The sequence below is a fragment of the Coffea arabica genome, chromosome 1c (assembly GCF_036785885.1).
Source record: "Coffea arabica cultivar ET-39 chromosome 1c, Coffea Arabica ET-39 HiFi, whole genome shotgun sequence".
Lineage (NCBI taxonomy): Eukaryota > Viridiplantae > Streptophyta > Magnoliopsida > Gentianales > Rubiaceae > Coffea > Coffea arabica.
The window spans coordinates 3020548-3046345 of record NC_092310.1 but is presented as its reverse complement, the minus strand read 5'-3'; the positions used below and the strand labels follow the sequence as shown (position 1 = coordinate 3046345).

The window sequence follows — 25798 nt, the reverse complement described above, 5'->3', positions numbered from 1 at the left end:
AAATGATTGCATGAAAATTTGGAAATCCCAGAAATTAGCCTAATACTTCTAAGAAAACTTTGGAAATCCTAATTCTAGTATATGACTTCTAAGAAAGCTGTATAAAAGGAGAGAAATGTCATGTCTTTGTCGAGGGAAAAGGTTGTTACCAATTTGATGTATTTTTGGATATTTATAGATGTGGAGTTTTCCTCCAAAATCAGCAGTTCAACTCCATTAATGCTGTATCGCTTGGTATCAGCACCCAGGATTTGTTGAAGTGCTGCTTTTGTTGCTTAGCCAAATCTTTGATTGCCAGCTTTTTCATCTTTCTGTTTGGTCAGATGGTTGCTCAAAGGGAGACATGCTTCGTTTCTGAGCTTGAACACCAGTCAACCTGAATTCATGTCTGGCCAGAAAATTCTAGGCTATTCAAGCTGATTAAGAGAAAAGGGCGGCCAGAATTAATTCTTGCCGGCTTGAGGTTCTTGATGAAATTTGAATTTTTTCTGCACGTTATCCAAAAAAGGTATTTTATTTAATAAATCAGCAAAGAACGTGATACAAGGCTTATTTTACTTGCAATTTTGTTAAAAAAAATTAATGAACGGATTTAATTGTATCCAAATGTAAGAGAAATACTGTTATCCAACAAGCTTAATTGAAAAGTATTTGGTCCATTAATTTTAAGCACTTAATAGGGTTATTAAACTCCCTCTAAGTATTCAAAAGATCTCTTCCAAAAACAAAAGTAAACAAATAGGTATGCACCAGAAAATGAGGGGAAAATTATCTACATCGACATCTTACCAAAAGATTTCAGATAAAAATAGAACAGGTACATCTCACATGCGTAGTGTTCATTTAACATCTCAATTTCAATTTTGATACAATATTTTATTCCTGCTATAATAGTGTGTCTAGAGAGAAATAAAGGTGTGATTTGCTGAAATAATTAATGCGTTACACTGTCGATATGCTCATACACAGGGACAGGTATGAATACATTACCAACCATACAGAAATATGAGTGAACTGAATTCACAGTGTTACTCAAGACCATGATCGGCCAAAATTGGTAAACCTGCGGAATCAGGTCCAAGCAATGATAGAGGGGAAGAAATTGATAGAGGAGATGATGACAAATAGAACGTGGACCCGCCTTTATCCATGGTTTATTGACTATCTATCTTATACCAACCTTTAAGGTTTAAAATTGCAATTAATATAGAATATGAAAGTCATCTAAGTGACAACAAGAGGTTTAAAATTGCAATTAATACCATATTACATGTCACATACAACCCTGCCTAGATAAAAAAAACATGGGTAAATTACATATAACTCCTGTGATTTCATTTATTGCCACATGATCCTCTTAAAGTTTTAAAATATTCACTTCATCTCTCTATGATCTTATGTAAAGTAAAATTTTGAGGAAAAATAACCTACGTAATATCATGACAGGGTGTCGAGCCTGTGCAATAATAATTACCTACTCAAGAAAAATATAAATTTTGTATATAACGGTGAGCAGGGTCGAATCCACAGACACTGGGGATAATTCGTTTCTTCTAGAATTCAGCGCATGAGGGATTTTGGTATAAAATGACTAATTAACTAACTACTGAAACAACTAATAGAAATAAACAAGAATTAATCAATAACTAATACGACTCTAACCAAAAGTGCAACTTTTCAGACACGGTCCATTTAACTGATCATCGATGCAAAGATAATTCAATTACTCATTACTAGATTGGTTATAGTTATCATACATGCGATGAACAACTAGCCTTTCCTTAATTTCTCGATAGTTAAAGTATGACCGTTAACTATTTCTCTAACCAAGAAATAACCCTAGGTACAACCGTAGGGTTTAATTACCCGATTGCATTAATAATTAGAAAAGCCCAACTCTAACCAACAAACATGCTACAAGGGTTTGTTTAAGTTAGATCATACGTTTCCCTAACATGAAACCAATCACGCTAGTCACCACTGGTATTAATCAATTGAACAATTACTGATTCAATCAATTAATTTGGCATTAGATCACTAGGTTAATTCGAATATCGGGCCTTTGAAATTCAAATAACATAGCAAGCATAAGCAATTAAATCAGGAAACGTACAAATACCAATGAATAAAAGAAATAAATAAAATTAATTCGATCTCATAGATATTTGGAACCGCGCCTTCAAGTTGGCCTTCGACTAGACGACAGGTTTAGCCACACCGCATAAATAAATCTCTATGCAAATCAATTGATTGCAAAGGCATCAAATTTTTCACTAGGAAACGAGAAATAAGAGATGTTTTTCCCGTTGGGGAATATTGTCGAACAGTAGGCATGCGCCTAACAAAGAAAAAGAAAGAAAAGACTAAAACTATTCTAAAGACTAAGCCCCCCCCCCCCCCCCAAGCCTCTGCACGATTGTCCCTTTTTAAAGCCAAAAGAAAGATGACTAATGCTATCCCTGTGGTCCCCGCAGAATTGAGAGTCAAAGAGCCAAAGAATTGGAGCTCTACCGAAATTCCTCCTTGTTTCCTATTGATAGTAGGACTCCTTGTACCAGCCACTCCTCATCAGCAAGAGCAAATGAATATCCGTTTCTTCCCTTTTGTGGGCCACGTTGATGGAGCTTTGCAGAAGACTCCCACATGTGAAGTAATTTGCTTCAGAAAGTCCCTCCTTTTTTGTAATTTTCTGCTTCATTTCCTGAAATTAAGTCCAGATACCAAATATAAATAGATATTAATAATTAAGACAATATTTGGCAGGGACAAGGGGAAAATTAATAATAAAATAACCGACAATTAACACCCCATCACATCATTAGTTAAAATTTCAATAGTACCCATACTTAAATACTAAATCAAATAATGACTTAATCACCTTATATAAATCCATCCGGGAATTACGTGGATAAATGCAAAGACCATAGGGGGCAAAGTGGATGATTATGAAAACAATATAGAGGTTAGGTAGATATTGTGATTTCATCACACACATTTTTGGGGCATATTTTGTATAATTGCCATAACTGATTGTATATTCCGTCCATTTTTACTTTACGTAAAACTACAGAAGGGTTATATGGCAATTTAAAACTTTAAAAGGGTCATCTAACATTATACAAAACAACAAGGGGGTTGTACATAATTTACCTTGAAAACATTTGGTTAGGCAAGCTCTAATTGAGATAAGGAGCGCTTGGCGCTATATAAGTAGGATACTATATTCAATTAAACCGGGTCTTTAGCAATTGAAATGAAAAAAAAGTTAACAAATTGCTGTCATTTCTTCATTCCACCGATGCCACCAGTACTGCACTAAATCCAAAAATTAGGGTCCCATTTGGCAAGTGAGTTGTTTGAGTATTTGTATAAAACTTTACTCTAATTTATTATAGAAGTTTTTAAAAAAATTTTGAAATATGTAAATTTTTTAATATTTTGAAGTGTATAGTTTAAAGACTTTGAAATTTTTTTTTATATTATTGTAACTAAAGTTTTTAAAAAACTTGTAACAGACAAACTTGGCAAAAAACTCAAGTGCCCAATAGCGCTTAGGTTTTCGGAAAAACTTTATCATCTTTTCAAGGATACTTGCAGCCCCAATATATTTCAATGGATCAAATGCGTATTCTAGTAAAAATCTTGTAATGTTTTGTATACTTTCATGGAAATCGTAGTGGTAACAAAAAGAAAAGAAGATGAAGAGGTAGAGATAGATGTACAGAAAATTGCGTGTTACTAAAATATAATATGAATGGTCTATTATTGCTGTTTCACTAGTAAATAATTAAAAAAATCATATCTAATAATTAAATTATTTAAGTAATTAATCCGCAATATTATACAATAAAATCTACCTTTTCCCAATCCAAAGAAGTTTCTACATTAATATATTATCATGGAATTAAAAATTGCACTAATATAATAGATGAATTACTTGACCAAAAAATAATAGATGAATTGTTTGTCAACAAAGAAAAATAGTATAAGATGCATGAAATGGTTTAGTTTGCAAAGCGAATTGTTAAAGGATTTTGGTTTCAGGAATTGAAAAAATAAAAAATAAAAGAAGGAGCACAGTTTATGCTCTCCATAATTTTGTTATAAACCATGATGTTCGAGCATACAATTAAACGAGGTGGTGGTCTTCTTAAGAATAAGCAAAAACTTAATACCTTACTTATAAATAATAAAACTTCCTCTTTAACTAGTGCCGAATTTTGATCTATACATGTTGCTAACAGTAACTTGACAACCAAGAGAGAGAACATGTCATCCAATTTCAGTAGCAATAGTTCCACTTCCAATGGCAGTCATAGGAGCTGGGCTGAACAGACAAAGGATCGGTACCGGCATCCCTCTGATATCGGGCCTAGCGTTTTTGAGGTTCCTAAGAGGTTGTCGGACACAAAGCCGGACGCTTATGCTCCTCGGAAAGTCGGCCTAGGACCTTATCATCATCTTCGCCCTGATCTCCAACTGATGACCAACAAAAAGCGAGATACAGTGAAAGATTTGTTGAAAATCGAAGACATTGAGGAATTTATTAGGATAGTCGAGAATTGTCCAATATCTTTTGAAGCAAAGATCCGTTCCTGTTACAGCAGAAGTATTGATCTGGATCGAGAGAGTTTGGCTTGGATTGTCATCATCGACGCCATATTCTTGCTGCATCTCGTTCAAGCCTACTCGGAGAAACGGTCTGATCATTGTTCTTCTTCTACTTCTTCCTCAGATGAATCATTTCTTGGAGATATAGTGATGCTGGAGAACCAAATCCCCACGTTGTTGATGGAGGAAATCCCTAAGGTCCTCCAATACAAGTATCCTGTTCCCCAGGGCAAAGATATTGGAGAAGCATTGTGTCGCTTATGCTACGACATAGCTCCAATTGAAATCGAGTATGACCCGAATTCGGAGCTTGATTATGCAATGTTCAAAGCCAGAGGGAATCATATTCTGCAATATGTGTACGATATCTGCTTAGGAGTAGATAGAGAGTTGGAAGAGCTACAAGAGGAGACATATGTAATGACCCTAGATATTATAAATACTTTTAGCAGAAATGTATCTGCTATGCTTTCCTTATTAGGAAGTTAGTTAGCGATCCAGAAGTTAGTTACTCTGTTAGACATCCAAAAATAGCATGCTTGCATGCATGCTCATTCAGTTAGGAGGTTAGAACGCAGAAGGATCTAGAGGAAGAAGCTTGTATAAATAAGCCTAAAAGAGGACGGATGGGGCACGCTATCAAACAGAACGAGTTCAGTTTTCTCAATCCCTTTCAATATACCTTCCCTCTCTGTTTCTTCCCTTCCCAATTCTCTCGGTCACTTTTCCCTACCTCCAGTTAACTCTGATCAAAATCAGTGATATCATTACAAGTGGTATCAGAGCTTCCGGTCCTTGGACTAGGAAGCTTAGATCGACATATCACAATGGCGGATGGAACAAGGATGAAGACGATGGAGGAACAGCTCCGCAGGCAAGAAAGCAAGATTCACGGAATTCTGGAATCCTTGGCGGCAGACAAGCAAAGCATGGAGGAGAGGCTGGATGCAGTGAGTGCTGAGCTGGGCAATAAGCTAGATGCGTTCATGTCAGCCATCTCGCAGCAGCTCTCCAGCTTAAACCGTGGAAATCAAGAGAAAGGCATATTAGGATCTCCAGAAGGAAGTTACTCCAGAAGCTCCGACCTGGGGAGTAGAGATCAAGGAGAAAGGAACACTAGGAGTGCCTTCTTCGCTAGTACGCCTAAATTGGAAATTCCAGCATTTAGGGGAAACAATCCTAGGGAATGGATCAGGAAACTGCAGAAATATTGCCAGCTTCTGCACATTCCCAAGGAGCAATGGATGGAGTTGGCAGAGTTCCACTTGGAGGAGAAGGCGGCAGTGTGGTATCAAGGATTCAGATCTACTAGGAGTAACAAGGTGGAATGGATGGAGTTTTCTGAAGAGCTGTGTAAAAGGTTTGGAACCTTAGGACAGATGGATCCAGTGGAGGAATTCAACAAGTTGCAACTCTCTCCCACAGTCCTAGCATATCAAGAAAAATTTGAGGAGCTGTTATCAGAGGTAATGATTCGAGCCCCACACCTTCCAGAAAACTACTACATTTCCTGTTTTTTGAGTGGATTGCCAGATGAATTGAGATCAATGGTGAAAGCTCACGACCCTAGGACACTGTCCAAAGCCTTTGAGTTGGCCAGACTACAGGAGAATGCCTTTGAAGCCTACCACAGGAAGCACAAACCTCATCAAAGGGCCATGGGTTGGGGAAACTCCACGCAGGCTGCTGCTCAGCAAACTATGGCACCTACCAAACCTGTCATTGCCAATGCTGTCAAAAAAACACCCCAACACTTCAAGAAAATCACACCAGAAGAGCTGCAGTACCGAAGGGAACATCACCTTTGCTACAAGTGTGGAGAAAAGTTTGGTCCAGGTCACCAGTGCAAGCAGAAGGAGATTCATTTGATGGTCGCAGTAGAAGATAGGCCTGAGGATCTGGAGGAAGGGGAGGTAATTGAGTACCAAGGGGCTCAGTCGGCCAGAGGAGTGGAAATGGCAATACATGCACTGACGGGGAAAATGACTTACAATACCATCAAATTGCAGGGGCTGCTCAAAGGAACCCCCCTGTCAATCTTGGTGGATGGGGGAAGTACTCACAGCTTTGTCAAAAATACTGTGGCTCAACTCTTTCCAGAGATGGTCCAGTCAATCAAGCCCTTCAAGGTCAAGGTGGCTAATGGGGAGTATTTGACCTGTAGTAGGATGATTCCAAACATGAACTGGGAAATGCAAGGTAAACCATTCACTCATGACATGTTTATCATTAACATAGAACCTTATGATATGATCATAGGAGTGGATTGGATGGCTGCACACAGCCCCATCACCTTTGACTTCAGGCAGTTGAACATGACATTTGATAAGGAAGGGGAAAGGATCTGGCTACAAGGAGAGTCGAAGGAGGCGGTACTTAAGCTTCCTAAAGATAATGCTGAGAAGGAAGGACTAAGCACCAAAATCTGGAAGCATGCCTGTGGGCTGAAGATGAGTGGAACTCAGGTACACTCTGTAACTCAGTTGGATATTGCTTTTCAACAGCCCCTAGATGCTCTAATTGCGGACTACAAAGATGTATTTGGGGAGCCAAAATCCCTTCCTCCCTCCAGAGATTGTGACCACCAAATTCCTTTAATACCCAATGCCAAACCATTCAAATTAGCACCTTATAGGTATCCTCACAACCAGAAAAATGAAATAGAGAAACAGGTAAAAGACATGATTAGTAGTGGCATTATTCAGCTCAGCCATAGTCCATTTGCATCTCCAGTTCTGTTAGTTAAGAAAAAAGATGGAACTTGGCGATTCTGTGTTGATTACAGACAATTAAATGACTTGACTATCAAAGATAAATTTCCAATACCAATCATTGATGATTTGCTCGATGAGCTATATGGTGCTAAGATCTTCACTAAGATCGACCTAAGAGCCGGTTACCATCAAATCAGAATGTACCTAGATGATATTCCAAAAACAGCCTTCAAAACTCACCTTGGACTTTATGAATTCACAGTCATGCCATTTGGCCTTACTAACGCACCAGCAACTTTTCAGAGCCTGATGAACCATGTATTCGAACCTTACTTGAGAAAATTTGTGCTAGTATTTTTTGATGACATCCTTGTGTATAGTCCTGACCCAAACACTCACCTTTCACACCTCAAAACTGTCCTAGAAACACTCAGATCTTGCTCCTTATTTGCCAAGCTTTCTAAATGCATCTTTGGACAGTCCCAAGTGGAGTATTTGGGACACATTATCAGTAGTAATGGAGTACAGGCTGACCCCTCAAAAGTCAAAAGCATGATGGACTGGCCTGCACCTACATCAGTGAAGGCTTTGAGAGGATTTTTGGGACTCACAGGCTATTACAAGAGGTTTGTGAGAGGTTATGGGCTCATTGCCAAGCCACTTACGGAGTTGCTGAAGAAAGTAAACTTCCACTGGAGTGAACATACTGAACTAGCTTTCCAAAAACTCAAACAACTGATGAGTAACACACCTGTCCTCGCACTCCCTAATTTTTCCTTACCATTTGTTCTGGAAACAGATGCTAGTCATAAGGCTATAGGAGCTGTACTCATGCAGCAAGGAAGGCCTATTGCTTATCTCAGTCAAGCCTTGGGGCCTAAAAACTTGGGGTTGTCAATATATGAGAAGGAGTTGTTATCCCTTATCACAGCTGTATCCAGGTGGAGGCATTATTTGTTGGGGAATCATTTCATTATCAAGACAGATCACCAGAGCTTAAAGTACCTACTAGAGCAGAAGATAACCACTCCCCTACAGCAAAAGTGGCTTACTAAGTTGCTGGGACTGGATTATGAAATACAGTACAAGAGAGGTAAGGAAATTCTTGTGGCTGATGCACTGTCTAGAAGAAGCTATGAAGAAGACAGCTCTACACACAGCCTCTCGGTCATGAAACCTGCATGGCTATCTGAAGTCCTGGAGAGTTACCAGGGGGATAGTGCCGTAACTAAGCTAACCGAAGCCTTGACCATTACACCTGACTCTCTTCCCAATTACTCTTTGAGTGGGGGATTACTCAGGTATAAAGGCAGGGTTTACATTGGAGCATCAGGGAGCTTGAGACAGAAGCTGATAACTTGCCTTCATGACTCGCACCTAGGAGGGCACTCAGGCAACCTGGGAACCTATCAGAGGTTGAAAGGGCCATTTTTCTGGCCAGGAATGAAGAAGGAGGTAGAAAGTTGGGTGCAGCAATGTGACGTGTTTAAAAGAAGCAAGGTAGAACATTGCAAAACACCAGGCCTACTGCAACCACTTCCTGTACCCGAGCAGGCATGGCAGCATGTTTCAATGGACTTCGTGGAAGGATTGCCCAAGTCTCAGGGATATGAAGGAATGCTGGTAGTCATTGACAGGTTCACCAAATACTGCCACCTCTTACCATTACCTCCTAAGTATACAGCACAGTCAGTAGCTAACATGTACTTTGATAATGTCTACAAATTGCATGGGTTACCCCTGAGCATTGTATCAGACAGGGATAGGCTGTTTACTAGCATGTTCTGGAAGGAATTATTTGGGAAGCTAGGTACTGAGCTGCACTACTCCACTGCCTACCACCCTCAGACAGATGGGCAGACGGAGAGGCTGAATAGGTGCGTTGAGACATACTTGAGGTGTTTATGTTTCCAACAACCTCATAAATGGAAGTTCTTATTAGCAGCTGCTGAATGGTGGTACAACACCAACCATCACACAGCCTTGAAAATGACTCCTTTCCAGGCTCTGTACGGTTATCCACCCTCTCAATTAGGCCTGAATGCCTTAGAGACTCCAGTAGCTGCTGTGGAACAGTGGTTGGGAGATAGGAGGAAATGGAATGAATTGCTGAGGGGAAATCTCATCAGGGCTCAGAATCGTATGAAGCAGTTCGCGGATAAGGGCAGAATTGAAAGGAATTTCCAGGTTGGTGATTGGGTATACTTGAAATTGCAGCCTTACAGACAAACTTCGGTAGCAATCAGGAAGAATCTGAAGTTATCTTCCAAGTATTATGGGCCATATAAGGTCCTTCAAAAAGTTGGAAATGCAGCCTACAAACTAGAGTTACCGGCTGGCTCTGCGATACATCCTACCTTCCATGTTTCCTTGCTCAAACCATCTGCAAAGAATCATGTTATAACTCAGGAGTTACCTTTGACTACGGCTGAGGGACAGATCAAGATTGCACCAGAAAGTGTACTGGCCACTCGTGAAATCATAAGAAAAAAACAGAAGATGACTCAAGTGCTGATCAAGTGGATGAACCTAGGCACTGAAGACTCAACTTGGGAGGATGTCACGGTGATACAATCACAGTTTCCAAATTTTCAGCTCAATCCTAGTGACTAGGATTCTTAAGGGGAAGGTATTGTAATGACCCTAGATATTATAAATACTTTTAGCAGAAATGTATCTGCTATGCTTTCCTTATTAGGAAGTTAGTTAGCGATCCAGAAGTTAGTTACTCTGTTAGACATCCAAAAATAGCATGCTTGCATGCATGCTCATTCAGTTAGGAGGTTAGAACGCAGAAGGATCTAGAGGAAGAAGCTTGTATAAATAAGCCTAAAAGAGGACGGATGGGGCACGCTATCAAACAGAACGAGTTCAGTTTTCTCAATCCCTTTCAATATACCTTCCCTCTCTGTTTCTTCCCTTCCCAATTCTCTCGGTCACTTTTCCCTACCTCCAGTTAACTCTGATCAAAATCAGTGATATCATTACAACATACAAGCGGGCTTATGATGGCAAAGTGAAAGCTGCACAGCATATATGGGCAGTCACGCAACATGTTCTGTCTAGGCTAACAGAGACTATTAAGCTGGGGGTAGATGAATTGTTGGCCGTGTTTAAAAGCTCGAAATCTGTGGGTCTTCAGGAGCCAGGAAAAGTTGGCTTGATTCTCACGACGGCTGAAAATGCTCGGAAAATTTTAAGTCCTAATACTAGTATTGATCAAGATAAGCTGCAAGGGAACTTACTTCCATCGGTGTCACAACTGCATGACGTTTGTGAAACAACGTTTACTTGCCTTTTGCCGGCATCTGGTATCCAAGGTACTGTATATGATGTCACCGAGAATGTATTCTTCCTCCCAACCTTGAAACTGGGTAAAAATTCAGAGGTGATGTTAAGAAATCTATTGGCATTCGAAGCTTCAGCACCCGATCTTTCGTCAGTATTTCAATATTTTATTTATCTCCTGTCTGGATTGATAAGAGGTGAGAAGGACGTGAAGATTCTAAGGAATGCTCAGATTGTCAAAGGGGAAATGGAAAATGATGAAGTCGTCTGCCTCTTCGCTAACTTGAGGAAATCCATCATCGCTAACGGAGGTGACAAGAATGAAATGTCTACAGCTGATGAATTTGGCAATGCTCTCCGAGAACAATTCAGTAATAACCCTTTTGTGAAGACCTGCATCTGGATAAAGAATCGTATTGTTCCTTTCTTTAATCTCTTGAAGCCACTCGTCCCAGCATTGATCGTGCTGCTGCTTCTCTTCCAATCATTTTGCCAAATCTATGATTGCCGCCGTTTCAGTCTTCCTATTTTGTCAGACGGCAAAATTTTCAGAGATGCCTCATCATTTCTAAGCTTCAACAGTACTGGTAGTCAAGGTCAAGAACTCATGTCAGCCCGAAAAATTCTTCGCTATTCCAGTTAAGAAAAGAGCGGCCAGACGGTGAGTTCTAGCCGGCCAACCGGCCTGCCTGAGGTTTCAGCCGTTCCAAATTCATCTGTCTCTGCAAGTCTGCTGTTCCCTTTACCTTGTCATTTACTGCTGATTATCAATAATAAGCTGTTTCGATTTGCTATTCCAATAATCTTGCATGTCAAGTTCGTTAATCTTTGAAGAAACTCCCAGCACAAATAGTTGTTGCTGGAAAATTCATCCTCATCTGATTCTCTTTCTACTGTGTGCAACGGGAAGCTATTTTCGTTGTTTCAGGGCTTGCTTGCTTACTATTTCTTTGTGTGTGAAAAGGCTCAGGGCGTTCTTCATCTTTTATCTTCCATCATCAGACAATATTATAACTCCGAGATATCATATGGGAGACAGGGCGGGGCGGAGCTGTTTGATTTATTCTCCGGTGATAGCTCCATTGTCCTGTGCCCCACTCGACAAATGAAATTTTCAACATTAGACATAGACTTTTTAGAAAAATATTAAATGTATTCTATTAATTTATAAATGTGCCTCCACAAGCGAAGGGTGCGTTGGATAAAACTGAAATCTGAAAATTAAAATCTGAAATCTGAAGTCTGAAACTTGAATCCATTAAATTATTAAATTGTTAAATATTAAATCTAATACATTTAAGTACATATCAAATTCAATGATAAGTGAATAACTTATCACTTAATTTTGGGAACAAGTTTTGCCTAGAAAATTTAGTACCACATAATTAATTTAGATGTCCAATTTTTTATTATCAAACGGTCTAATATGTTAAAATCTGAATCTATTAAATTTAACTATCAAATTGAGTTTTCAAACAGGGTCTAAAGGAAAAACTTTTAATTTAGGTGTTCAGATTTACAAAAATTTTGTGTTTACACCTAATAATTTTACATAAATAAAATTTGCATATGTATTTTTAAGTAACTTGATAACAGTTCTTATCAAACAAACAAATAGTAGACTTGAATCATCGTTTTAATGATTATTACAAGTCTAATGCCCTAAACAGTTTAGTTCTCGAATATCCTCTTATATTATTTATTAAATACATTTGTAGTCACTTTTTTTTCTTTCTGTTTGAATATCATTTGATGCATCTTATTTGTATTCTTCACTGATAAGACTTTTGTGAAGTGATGCTACTGTCTTCCATGTGGACGGGGAAAGCAATTTCTTGCATTTCATGCCTTATGGCATCGGTTTCTCTGGGTAACGTAATTGAAAATGATCTTTTTTTCTTAAGTCTGCTTTGTAAAGTGGGAAACCTTGAAGATGGATTAATAAATAAGATGAAAAAGTCAGTTCAAGAGTAAAAAATGGCTGGAAATGTATTTAGAAAACAACATACAAAAATTGGCTAATAACTTATTACAAAATATTATTCGCTTTTATTTATAGAACTAAAAGAATTTATTTTAATTTGCATTCCCACTGAAAAGTTTTTCTAGCTCTTCCAGTGCTGTGTATGTCATAGCATATCATACAACGTTTAAGATTACATTTCTTCCAACATCATACAGTATTATACCCACATTGTTAAAGAATATATCAATTATCTATTAAAAACTAAACCAAGCTTAATTAATTAATATAAATCACGTTATTTACATTTTTAGTTGTTGCGTGTCAATTTGCATAATTTACAGGAATATACAGTAGTGTGTGTATAGACACACATGCACATATATATATATATATATATATATATATATATATATATATAGACACACACACACGCAGAATCCTTAAGATCCAATTTAACTAGTAGGGACATTAGTCAGATGATCTGTAAAATTCTTGATCCGACAATTCCTCCTCTTTTCCCTTCACTCTTGTAAAGTTTAGAATATTCCCATAAAAAAAAATCGGGCTCTTCTTATCTCATTGTTTTCACCCTAAATATTTTGTCCCAAAATTCAGTTTAATTGATAGAGAGATTAACTAGATACTGTAAGGTCAATTTTCAAGAGTATAACAGGAGAGAATTGGGTTGAGCGGTAAGATGTGAGGGATTGTCTTCAAGACGTCTCACTTTTAAAAAAAATCAATAAAAAAATTTCCATGAATATAACAATATGTAGCTAATAGTAAAACTGTTGCAACCGAAACAGATAACACAAAGTGGACATGCAAGTGTTAATTCACTGGAAAAGATAAAAAATAAACTATCGTTTAAAAAGTTTTAATTATTTTAATTGATTTAGTTTCATCTCCTCCGTTTTTGCCCATTTTTGGGTGGAAACTAACTCAATAAAATAACTAGAGTCTTTCGCTCTTATCCTTTCCTTTCTCTCCTCAAAGTCAAACCAAACAACAAAAATCAAATCCCTCCAATTCTTCTCCTTTGCTTTCCCTCCAATTCCCTCAATCCAAACGGTGCCTAACAGTGCAAGTTTGAATTCACCCTTAAACCATCCCAAAGAATACGTAGTACTCTTAATAATTGTGCGACTCCATATTCAATTTTGTTAAAGGAGCATACCATATTTTAACGTTCTTCAATCACACAAGCTGTGCCAAAACTCTAAAACAACATTTCTATTTTCCTGTTCCTGAAACTTTGAAAATTTTGAAGGACATCTCAAAGGTAATCCCGCTTAAGGGTGTTATTCAGTTGGTTGCGTATGATGATTACTTGATTTTGCATTGATACCAACCAAAACGAATGTTACTTGAAAGAGAAAGTCGGTAAGCTCAATAAATCATGAAAGCGCCCAACAAAAAATTTCGTTTGATTGCTGAATTTGGTTGTTCCTCAAACTGAATTATTCCCTTTCGTAATTAAATACTGAGACTGATAGATACTACAATTAGCAAAGAATGTATTCAACATATCTAGCTTTCCAACCATTAGCCAGTAGCAGTGGCGAAGCCAAATCTATGGTCAGCGGGGTAAAATATGAAGCATCTCGTTGTCCATTCTTCCCACCTAATTGATCACCTTAACATATATTGAGCCATTAAGTCAAAGAATCAACTGATCAAAAAATCTTCATTTAACTTGTTGAGTGCCTGAATCTCTAACAGTGCATAAGCTCTCAATGTGGTAAGACATATCGAAATGCCTAATTGTGATCTAGAAATGATTAAATTCTGTTCAGCCACGTTGCCACCTGGGGGAGAGAATTTTTTGAGCTTAAAATTAATATCTGCTTGTATAGTGCTTCTTTTCTATTTTCTATTTTCTTTTCCATTTGTGTGCAGGCACAAAGAATAGTGCGAAAAAGAATAACCTTTAGTGGAAGGAGTGATCAAGGTCACTTCTTATATATCTTGTGCTGTTAGAGCATAAAATAAAATAGCCTACCTATAGATTATAAATATTTGATCTGATTTGTTTCTGTAAAATTTTTAATCCATATTAAATTTGACTTGATTGTCATGATTAGCAAGAGGTTTCTCGTATTACCTAATTTTCTTATTTTAATTTGTATGTAAGCCTATATATAGGCTCATAATGTAGTATGGTAAACATACTTTGAATACATAGAAATCTGGTTTCCCTGTAACCTCCTTGCACCCTTATTTCCTAAAACAAAACATACAAATCAAGCAAGCAAAACACAAGGCACTAGCAATGGGCAGTTTGGTGGGACATGTGATCACTTGATTAGGCTTCTTTCTGTTTGGGCTCTGGCATTTAGTTAATCATATTAGGCTTCACTTTCTCCATCCAAAATCCTACATATCTTTGCCATGGTTTCCAACTTCAAAAATTAGGTACTTGGAACTTTTCTTCCTGATGGGAAGCTGCGTTGCCTATATATTTATGGAACTATTCGTTGGTCCTGCCAGGCACCAACCATTGGATTCTGATGGCACCATCCCATCGGACCATCCTTGCAACTTTGAGCACACAAACATAGCCTTGTCTCTCTTTATCTATGCACTTTTCTCCTTCATTCTTGACAAAATCCAGCCCCCAGCTCAATATGGCCTAACTCTAATGATAGGAGCCATTTCTTTGGGCCAACAATTTCTCCTCTTCCATTTCCACTCGACTGATCACATGGGTGTGGAAGGGCAGTCCCACTGGTTTCACCAAATTGTCATACTTGTCTTTTTTTTTCACTACCCTTTTAGGCATAGGTTACCCAAAGAGTTTCTTGAATAATTTCGTAAGGTCTCTTGGCGTCTTGTTTCAAGGAGTTTGGATGATAGTCATGGGAGTCATGCTTTACACACCAGAGTATATTCCCAAAGGCTGTTTTATAAACTCGGAATATGGACACGATATTGTCAGTTGCCAAGATGATGAAGCCCTTGAAAGGGCTAAATCATTAGTGAACATTCAGTCTAGCTGGTACCTAATTGGAGTTACAGTTTTTGATGTGTGTCTTTTTTTTTTTTTTTTTTTTTGTGTAAATCGTATATTTTATTAATATCAGGAAATCAGATTACACACAGATCCTCTTAACATAACTATTACACTCCTCCCTACAGTATATTCTTGGAACTCCACAAATACATGCTCTATCAAAATTTTGGTAGGGATCCCACACTCCACCAACATCCTCCAATTCTCCTTAGTCTTAGGATCCTATCCCAAGAAACGGCTGCATAATGGACTGTGTTAATAATGGCATCAAGAATATCCACGTCCGATCTTTGCTTTTAATAGAATCTAATTTCATTTCGAACTCTCCAAATGGTACACACTATTACTGCTGAAGCCGTCCTCCTAATTGATTGCAGAATGAATCCTTTGACCAGTAATGAGCAAGCCAAGCGATTTCACAATCCCAAGAGAGTTTACTTCTAAATACACCACACATGTTTTGCACATTTTGCCAAATTCTTTGAGTAGCTGTGCAATCAAAGAATAGGTGATCCATACTTTCTTCAATTGTTGCACAAAAAACACAAGTTGTTGATTCCACCTTCAAGCCCCACTTCCTCAATCTGTCCACTGTTGCCAATCTTCTTTTGCAAAGTAGCCATCAGATAAAGGAGCATCTTGGTATATGATTTTTACCCCAAACCAATTTGTACCATTCCACAGTTGGGTTTCTACATCTGATTGCCTTCAAAGCTGATTTAGTAGAAAAAACACCATTGCCACTTGCAGTCCATCTAGTTTGATCTTCGTAATCTGACATAGGAACAAAACTTTCAGGAATTAATTGCTTCAGCCGTTCTACTTCCTTTGACATTTTCCTACTTTGAGGCCACTTCCATTTTCCATCTTCAATACATCTGGCCACTGTATCTTGAGAGTTGCACCCAAAGCAGCGTAGTAGATTTTCTGAAAATTGCAAGAATAATCGTCCCACAGGATGCCATGCATCATACCAAAAATTTGTTTGAAAACCATTCTCAATTACATTCTGAATAAACGATTGAGCTACCAGCCTTAGTTTCAACAATTTCCTCCACATTCAAGAACAATCCATTGGGATCTTATTTGGTGTGTGTCTTTATTTGATATTGTACAAAATGCTATCTGGAAAAGTTGACTATCAATCTTTAACAACATTGGAGGATGATTATGATAATATTGAGTGTTGAAATGCCTTGAATCAGATCTTCGACCCCCACTGACCTGTTCGGGGGTCTCGTATCCGTTTTAGTTTGGGTCTCGATTTTTTGGCCTAATGGTCCAATCCGTTTTTGGTTATTTGGTTGTATATATATGCCTTATATCCATTCTGTACAAAAACATCTGATATATTCCGAAGCCTAATAAAAAAAACCTGATTTCCCCCAAATTTGTTCTTGCTTGTTGTTGTTTGTTCTTTCCGTTTCGCTGCATCGGTTTTAACAAATTGGTATCAGAGCTCTAGGTTTGTCCTAGGGCTCAGATCACGCAACAACATGTCTGCTTTGAACATCAAGATCGACAAGGTCACCGGGAGAAATAGTTTCAGTTTGTGGCAGATCAAGATGCGGGCTCTGTCAAAGCAACAGGGTCTGTGGAGTCCGCTGACGAAGAAGAAATCGGATTCCGTTGATGAAGAGTCGATGAGTCTGGAGGAAAAGGCTCACTCGACAATCATGCTGTGCCTGGCAGATGATGTCATCACTGAGGTCGCCGGTGAAGAAACTGCTGCGGGTTTGTGGGTTAAACTTGAAAATCTCTATATGACGAAGTCTTTAATCAACAAGTTGCTCCTAAAGCAATGTCTGTTCGGTCTGCGTATGCAGGAAGGTACTCCTCTTCGAAAACATTTAGATCAATTAAATACGATTCTTCTTGAGTTGCGTAATATTGATGTTAAAATTGAGGATGAGGATGCCGCGTTGATTCTGTTAGTGTCTCTACCGTTATCGTATGAGAATTTTGTTCAGTCTTTTATTGGCGGTAAAGATACAGTGACTTTAGAAGAAGTAAGATCAGCATTGCATAGTAGAGAGTTGCACCATAAGGCAGCTGGTAATGTTACAGATAATCAGGCTGCTGGGCTAGTTGTCAGCAGTGGTAAAGGAAAATTGGGAAAAAAGAAGTTTGGAAACAAGAAGCAGTTCTCTAAAGGTCCCAAGCCGGATGATGTCTGTAACTACTGCAAGGAAAAGAGTCATTGGAAATCTGATTGTCCCAAGAAGAAGAAGCAACAGGAAAAACAACATGCTTCAGCTTCAGTTGTAGAAAAGGAAGTGGAAAATTCAGAAGAAGACCTGGCCCTAATTGCAAACGAACCAACACATCACTCTGATGTGTGGGTTCTTGATTCTGGGGCATCCTATCACATATGTCCAAACAGGGAATGGTTTACAACATATGAGCAGATAGATGGCAGGAATGTTGTGATGGCTAATAGCGCTGTCTGCAAGGCTATTGGGATCGGTTCGATTAAGATCAGGATACATACTAGAAAATTGCCACATTTAATGAAGTCAGGCACGTCCCCAAAATGACAAAGAATCTGATATCACTTAGTACTCTTGACAGTAAGGGTTTCAGGTTCAGCGGAGGAAGTGGAGAGTTGTGCATCAGTAAAGGTTCATTAGTGGTTCTCAAAGGAGTTAAGCATGGCACCTTGTACATCTTACAGGGTTCTACGCTAACAGGTTCTGCCGCTGCTGCTGTTGCTTCTTATAAAGATCGCAGGTCTGATATGACTAAGCTGTGGCACATTAGACTTGGTCATATAAGCGAAAGGGGGATGCAGATTCTGTCTAAACATGATCTTCTAGAAGGCCACAAGGTCACCGATCTTGGATTCTGTGAACATTGTACTTTCTGTAAACTACATCGCAAAAAGTTTAGGAAGGCAATTCACATGACAAAAGGCACACTTGAGTATATCCATTCTGACTGTTGATGTCCTTCACGAGTTGAGTCTTTGGGAGGCTGTCGGTATTTTTTATCCATGATTGATGATTATTCAAGGATGACTTGGGTAATCGTTATGAAGGAAAAAGGTGAAGCTTTCAAGAACTTCAAACAGTGGAAGGCCTTAGTAGAGAATCAAATTGGAAAGAAGATCAAAAAGCTGAGAACTGATAATAGTCTGGAATTCTGTTCGAAGGAGTTTGATGAGTTCTGCAAAGATGAAGAAATTGCTCGGCATCACACAGTTCGACACACACCATAATAAAACGGTGTAGCAGAATGCATGAATCAAACACTTTTAGAGAGAGCACGGTGTATGCTTTTCAATGCTGAGTTGCCAAGGGGGTTCTGGGCGGAAGCAGTGAGCACAGCCTGCTTCTTGATCAATCGTGCACCTCATACAGGTATAGGCTGCAAGATATCTTATGAAGTGTGGTCTGGTATGTCCCCTACTTACTCAAATTTGAAGGCTTTTGGTTGTACTACGTATTATCATGTCAGTGAGGGCAAACTAGAATTAAAGGCTAAAAAGGGAGTATTTCCGGGATATAGAGACGGGGTTAAAGGGTATAAAATCTGGTCACCCTCAGAAAAGAAAGTTATACTTAGTAGAAGTGTAATTTTTTATGAAAACTCTATACTTAACCCCCCTGTGAAGACTGTTGTTGAAGAAAATGCAGGTGTTGATAAACAGGTGGAGCTACAAATCATTCAAATTGATTTTGAATCATAGCAGTAATTTGGTGATCATCAACAGCTATCCTTTGAAACTGAACCTCCTGCAAAAATAGAGTCTCCAGAACCTACATCAGCAGAAAAGTTGGCATCTATATCCCATACTGCATCAGAAACTCAGCAGCACGGTATTGCTTATGATCGTGCAAGGAGAGTGGGAGTACGAGCTCCCAGCAGGTATTGGGATTTTGTAGGTTATGCATTTCAGGTTGCTGAGGAGGTGGATTCTCCTGAGCCCTCTACCTATAGAGAAGCTATTTCAGGCAGTGAGTCAGCTCAATGGCTTGCTGCAATGGGTGATGAAATGGAATCGTTACACACGAACGACATTTGGGAATTGGTCAAACGGCCAGCAGAGAGAAAGGTTATGGCTTGCAAATGGGTCTTTAAAAGGAAGGAAGGAATTTCTCCAGCTGAGGGCATTAAGTATAAAGCACGTGTTGTTGCAAAAGGGTTCACTCAAAGAGAAGGAGTAGACTACAATGAGATTTTCTCACCGGTGGTCAGACACACTTCTATCAGGGTGCTACTAGCAATGGTTGCACATCAGGACTTAGAACTTGAGCAGCTAGACGTGAAGACAGCTTTCCTACATGGAGAGTTAGATGAAGAGATTTATATGATTCAGCCAGATGGATTTCATGTTATGAGAAAAGAAGATTATGTATGCAAGTTGAAGAAATCCTTGTATGGATTAAAGCAATCCCCAAGGTAGTGGTACAACAGATTTGACGGCTTCGTGATTGAGCTCGGCTACAACAGAAGTCAGTATTATTGTTGTGTATATCACAACAAACTTGAAGATGGTTCGATGATCTACTTGATTCTGTATGTAGATGATATGCTCATACCTGCGAGGAACAAAGTTGATATATAGAAGTTGAAAAGTCTTCTCAGTGTAGAGTTTGAGATGAAAGACTTAGGTGCAGTATAGAAAATTCTGGGAATGGAGATTTTCAGGGATAGAAGTCAGAAGAAGTTTTTCTTATCACAGAAGAGCTATATTGAGAAGGTACTATCTAGATTTGGCATGTGTACAGCAAAGCCCTTGAATACTCCGAGTGCAGCGAATGCTCAACTATCAGTTACACTCGCACCACAGTCAAAAGCCGAGATAGAGTATATGGCTAAGGTTCCCTATTCTAGTGCAGTGGGTAGTTGGATGTATGCCATGGTCTGCATTAGACCTGATCTGGCATATGCAGTCAGTGTTATTAGCAGATTTATGGCTAATCCTGGGAAGGAGCACTGGCTGGCCGTGAAGCGAATTTTTCGGTACTTGAGGGGTACATCTGATGTTGGTCTTATCTATAGAGGTGATACAGAGTGTTTGGTTACAGGCTATTCAAATTCTGATTATGCTGGAGATGTTGATAGTAGGATGTCGATGACTGATTATGTTTTCAATCTTGGGTGTTTTGTAGTTAGTTGGAAAGCAACTCTACAACCTACAGTGACTCTGTCCACTACTGAGGCAGAGTATATGGCACTGACGGAGGCTGCTAAAGAGGGAATTTGGTTAAAGGGGCTGGTTGGAGATCTTGGCCTACATTAGGATCAGGCTAATATATATTGTGATAGTCTCAGTGCAATATGTCTAGCCAAGGATTAAGTTCATCATGAGAGGACTAAACACATTGATGTCCGATATCACTTCTTGAGATCTGAGACAAGGATCAAGGTGAAGAAAATTGGCACTGCTGACAATCCTGCTGATATGTTCACCAAGCCGGTTCCTTATCACAAGTTCGAACATTGTTTGGATTTGCTAAATGTCCTAAGTTTCTGATAGCCCTTATGGGCATTCTAATGGTACTTAGAGACAATTCTGATGGTAAAAGAAGACTTTGAGTACGTTTGGCACTTCATCAGTGCGTCTGTTACATCTGTTTTCGAGAAGATTCAAGTCAAGGTTGAGATTTGTTGAAATACCATGAATCAGATCTTCGACCCCCGCTGAGTTTACGGTATATATTAGATATCGTATCCGTTTTAGTTTGGGTCTCGATTTTTGGGCCTAATGATCCAATCCGTTTTTGGTTATTTGGTTGTATATATATACCTTATATCCATTATGTACAAAAACATCTGATACATTCCGAACCCTAATAAAAAAAATTGGATTTCTTCCAAATTTGTTCTTGCTTGTTCTTGTTTGTTCTTTCCGTTCCGCTGCATCGGTTTTAACATTGAGACTCAGAAAAGCAACTTCTCTTAGATGACCCTACAATATTGTTGGCTGACTAAACCGCAATATTTGGGATTATACAAAATGTTCTTCTGTTTAGATGAGCCAACTGTAACTTTGAATTTAAATAAAGTCATCCGGATTTCAACAGGTTTTCTTTCTCCTTTTTTGTTCGCCTTTTCTTTTACTCAATGACTTCATAAAACTATTGTCTTGAGCGAAACAATGATATTGTTGTTTAGAATTTTTGGTTGGAGTTGTAGATCGAAAGCAGTAATTTGGCTGATGATTTTATCATAAATTGATAACATAATTCGAGTTTTAGTTAGAAAATTGCCCTTGAATGAGTTTTGGGACCAAAAGGGTACATCTTGTATAAGTGAAGCCATGAGGAACCATTTCGCACCATTTTAAATTTGAACAATCAAAACCAGACTCTTTTTTTTTTCTTTTAGAATGAAAGAATATTTCGGTGATTTTCCCTTGTGTTTTCTTGGTGCATGTGCATTGCACATAACTTGATCTGTAAGGTTTCCCAATTCGCCATTAAGAGTATTACATTGGCTGTAACTTATCTAGATAAGGGATCAAATTAGTTAATTGTGATAGAAAAAGTATTACATTCGTTGGCATGCCAACGATATAGGACCAAAAAGCAATGCTTTTTTTTTTTTAGGGAACGGTACCATTTAAATGGTTTTGGTCTATCTTTCCTTTCAATAAAGTAAATATTGAAGGTCATACATAGAGTTAGATCGAGAACAGAGATTTGAGTGCAATCAACAATCTATTGCTATAGGCCTTGGTTTAATTAAGCCCCTTGAGCTTTGTATATTTTTTAGGTGATCAATGGAAAGAGTTGCAGTAAATAAATCCATGTAAATATACTAAAACTCCTCTTATTCCTACCAAAATAAAAAGAAGTTGGACTTTAAGTTTGTTATAATTTGTTAGCCAAATGATGAAGAATGGCATTATCACGGAAAAAAAAACTCAGATATGTTTGTCAAATCAAAGGTTTAATTAGCACCACGTGCAATAATGAGATTTTTTCTTAACAAAAATAATGAGATATTAAAAAATCACTGAGTGTTTTTGGATAGTGGATCATTGAGAAAAATTATTTAGAATAATACTATAGCATTTTTTGTGATATTATATATTTCAAATAAAAAAGTGATTGAAAATATACAAAAAGTGGTTGAGAAATGGTGTTTATGATATAACCAAAAACTTTTTTATAAGTAAGTTTATACCTAAAAAAAACTCAATCTCTCTTGGATTGTGAGGTAAGAGATCATGCATTGCCAGTTTCTTGCCGTGTTATTCTTATTTGTATTACTTACCTAAAATTGACGATATCAATGTACAAAGAATTAGATTGATCGCAGCAAAGCGAGGAACCGGTTATCACTCCACATGATATCTCTTTGCATTTATATGTATGTGTAATTGTTTATACACCAAAGATTAACTCTATAAATTTGATTTGTTCCTTTTTGTTTTACCCCATATGGTGAATATGCGGTGTAATTTTTCAAGAGATTTATTCCAAAGAAGATTTCTTTTGTCAAACTATTTTTTTTTTACTCCAATCAAGAAAATGCATGAAAGAATTAATCATTGGAGAATGTATATCAAGCCAAAAAATGTAATAAATTGACAATAACCACATAAAACCTCATAATTACGTATGTATACGTCAAAGAAAACTTAGAAGCATGTATAAATGAATAATCTCTTAAAAGCTACAAATAAACAGTTATCAATGAGTAAAATTATTCCACCAGAAATCAATGCAACCGAAAGTTTATGACATCGTGTGACATGATCCGGGCCCAAGAGCTGACCAAGTAATTTTGGACCGAAATTCACTGGCTCAAAATGGTTAACCCAAATTATAAGATAGTCCATGAGCCCAAGTCCTTAAACCATTCTTTTTCCTTTGCTTTCTTCCCATGTGGGATGTCGATTTATATTCTCCCCACCTTTAACACTTTGCATCCTTGCAATATCCGTTAGAATTCAGACTGTCCACTTGGTCATATTTGGACTCTAGAGGTGGTTCGTACGGGCTCTAGAGGTGGCCCCTATCTGACGTGACACTTAGTCTCGTAGGTTCTAGAGTTGGCCCCCGTCAAACATGACACTTAACCTTGCATAGCACTTAGCTCCTTGCACTTCCTTGCGTAATCAGAATCATAACTCGTTGACCCAAGTTCACCTCACGCAAAGACTACGTGAGATTCGCTCTGATACCAACTATAATGATCCGAGTTCAAGGGCCAGCCAAAATAATTTTTGGACCGAAATCTATTGGACCACAATGGTTAACCCCAAATTACTATGTAGTCCAAGCACCCAAGTTCTTAAACAATTCTTTTTTCTCTTTCTCTTATCGATGTGAGATACCTCATTCTTCCTACCTTTAGAATTTTTGCGTCCTCGCAAAGCCCGTCAAAATCCAAACTGTCCATTTGGTTATGTTTTTATTTTAGAAGTGGCCCCTGCTCGACGTGGCATTTAGTCTCGCAGGTCCTTGAGGATGCAAATTCTAGAGGTGGCCCTCATCCGACATAGCATTTAACCCCGCACAGAATCCAGCAAGTTCTTTAGGACTTTTGCCTCCTCGCAAAACCCGTCAAAATTCAAACTATCCACTTGGTCATGCTCGGATTCTAGAGGTGGCGGGTTCTCTAAGACTTTTGCATCCTTGCAAAACCCGTCAAAATCCAGATTGTCCACTTGGTCATGCTCAGATTCTAGAGGTGGTGGGTTCTCTAAGACTTTTGCATCCTTGCGTAGTTACAATCTTACCCCGCTAGCTGGCTCAAGCTCTCTCCAAGCAAAAAATACGCGAGATTCGCTCTGATATCACCTGTTACGATTCGAGTCCAAAGACTGGCCTAAGTAACTTTTGGACCGAAATCTACTGATCCAAAATAGTTAACCCAAATTACAAAGATAACCCATGAGCCCAAGTCCTTGAACCATTCTTTTTCATTTGCTTTCTTCCGATGTGGGATGCGGATACTACATCGTTTTGTTCTTGTGTAACTTTCGGAATTACAGATGTCTTACCTAACTACTGTTCATTTGGTAAAATGTGAAAGGACAAATTAATTTATTATTTAAGATTTCGATCCATTGGCTATTGACTGTTGATATTTGAAATGTAGAATGCAGATCACATTGTTCTTGGGCTGCTAAAATGGAGTATCTTAGGGAAAAAAAAAAAGAGAGAGAAGTCCAAAACAGAGAATATAACTGGATTCATATCACAGAAAATGTCATATCCACCCAACCACATTTCTTTAGACATTCTTATGTTCACTCGGACAAGCTAGAAGTACCCGCTTCACGAGCTCTTAAAGGTTGTGGTTCCTCCAAACAGTCTATACTGAGCAATACATGGAAACTGACAGAGCTCATTGCTTAATATTGTCCCATTCCATCCAAGGCCACATAAACCCAATGCTCCAATTTGCTAAAACACCAAAATTACACTCGTCACAGCCAAATTCTTGTTTAAAACCTTGCAAGAAGTCTCAGGTTCTATCTCAGTGGAGACCATGTCTGATGGATATGCTGAAGGAGCAAATGGGGTTGCAGCAGAAATATACTTGGCTGTGGCACAAATAAATTTTCACGAATTCACCTCTCCCTTCAAATACGGTCACTAGATCTAAGAAACTTAACTCCCAAATTCGAGGTCACATTTGATGTATGTTTCAGTGGGCAATCTGAACCAATTCTTAAGCACGCTTTCTTAACTATAAATTTTTCTCGAGTATTAATTAATACGCCTAAATTATATAGAATTTATTATATAAATACACACATCCACCTCCATTGCACCTGCAATATTTGAACACTTTTTTTGAAATTAATTTCACTTTGATCAAAAAATTAATATATAAAATTCTTTTAATGAGTGCCCTCCAGTACCTGTTAATCAAATCCTTGACTATTTTGCTGATTGCAATGATACAAAGTATTGTTAAGCTCAACTTGCGCAGCCAATGACGTTGGCAGTCAACATCTGCAGGTTTCCATCTGCAATTGTTGTTACTTGTGGATATGTGGTATATATAGTCACATTGATGTGTGTTTTGTGGTCAGCTAAGAAGGTACAAAGACATAATTTGTTGTTTAATGTAAAACCTACCTGTTTTTTGGATGTTTGGTTCTTTAATTTGCTGTTGAATGAGAATTGGCAAGAGAAACAGGAAAAAATTTTAAAAATTAAAATAAATAAATAAATATTTTTCGTTGTGAGCTCTGTTAGATGAGAAAAAAGGGGATCGATGCAATCACAAACCTTCAAT

At 38.2% G+C, this 25798-nt stretch overlaps 3 protein-coding genes and 1 pseudogene across 3 annotated transcripts; all 4 read left to right on the top strand.

The window, feature by feature from the left end:
• The first annotated feature begins 4269 nt into the window (after positions 1-4269).
• LOC140038321 (putative UPF0481 protein At3g02645) lies at positions 4270-5100 on the top strand. Its single transcript, XM_072083586.1, has one exon. The coding sequence runs from the start codon at positions 4270-4272 to the stop codon at positions 5098-5100; it is 831 nt and encodes a 276-aa protein (XP_071939687.1).
• Positions 5101-5438: 338 nt separating this feature from the next.
• Positions 5439-11256, top strand: LOC140038320 (uncharacterized). The gene is made up of 2 exons (XM_072083584.1): positions 5439-9890; positions 10282-11256. Exons 1-2 carry the CDS (start codon positions 5439-5441, stop codon positions 11254-11256), a joined length of 5427 nt encoding a protein of 1808 aa, XP_071939685.1.
• A 3595-nt stretch (positions 11257-14851) lies between these two features.
• On the top strand, positions 14852-16782 carry LOC113736231 (uncharacterized; annotated as a pseudogene).
• Positions 16783-20228: 3446 nt separating this feature from the next.
• Positions 20229-20837, top strand: LOC140038317 (secreted RxLR effector protein 161-like). The gene has a single exon (XM_072083579.1). It carries the CDS (start codon positions 20229-20231, stop codon positions 20835-20837), a length of 609 nt encoding a protein of 202 aa, XP_071939680.1.
• Positions 20838-25798: the final 4961 nt, after the last annotated feature.

Bases quoted from the DNA above. Each gene is read 5' to 3' on its own strand.
- LOC140038317 (XM_072083579.1), top strand. From the start codon at position 20,229: ATGGAGATTTTCAGGGATAGAAGTCAGAAGAAGTTTTTCTTATCACAG.
- LOC140038321 (XM_072083586.1), top strand. From the start codon at position 4,270: ATGTCATCCAATTTCAGTAGCAATAGTTCCACTTCCAATGGCAGTCAT.
- LOC140038320 (XM_072083584.1), top strand. From the start codon at position 5,439: ATGGCGGATGGAACAAGGATGAAGACGATGGAGGAACAGCTCCGCAGG. The intron at 9,891-10,281 runs GTGATACAATCA...CCCTACCTCCAG, and splicing joins CAACTTGGGAGGATGTCACG to TTAACTCTGATCAAAATCAG.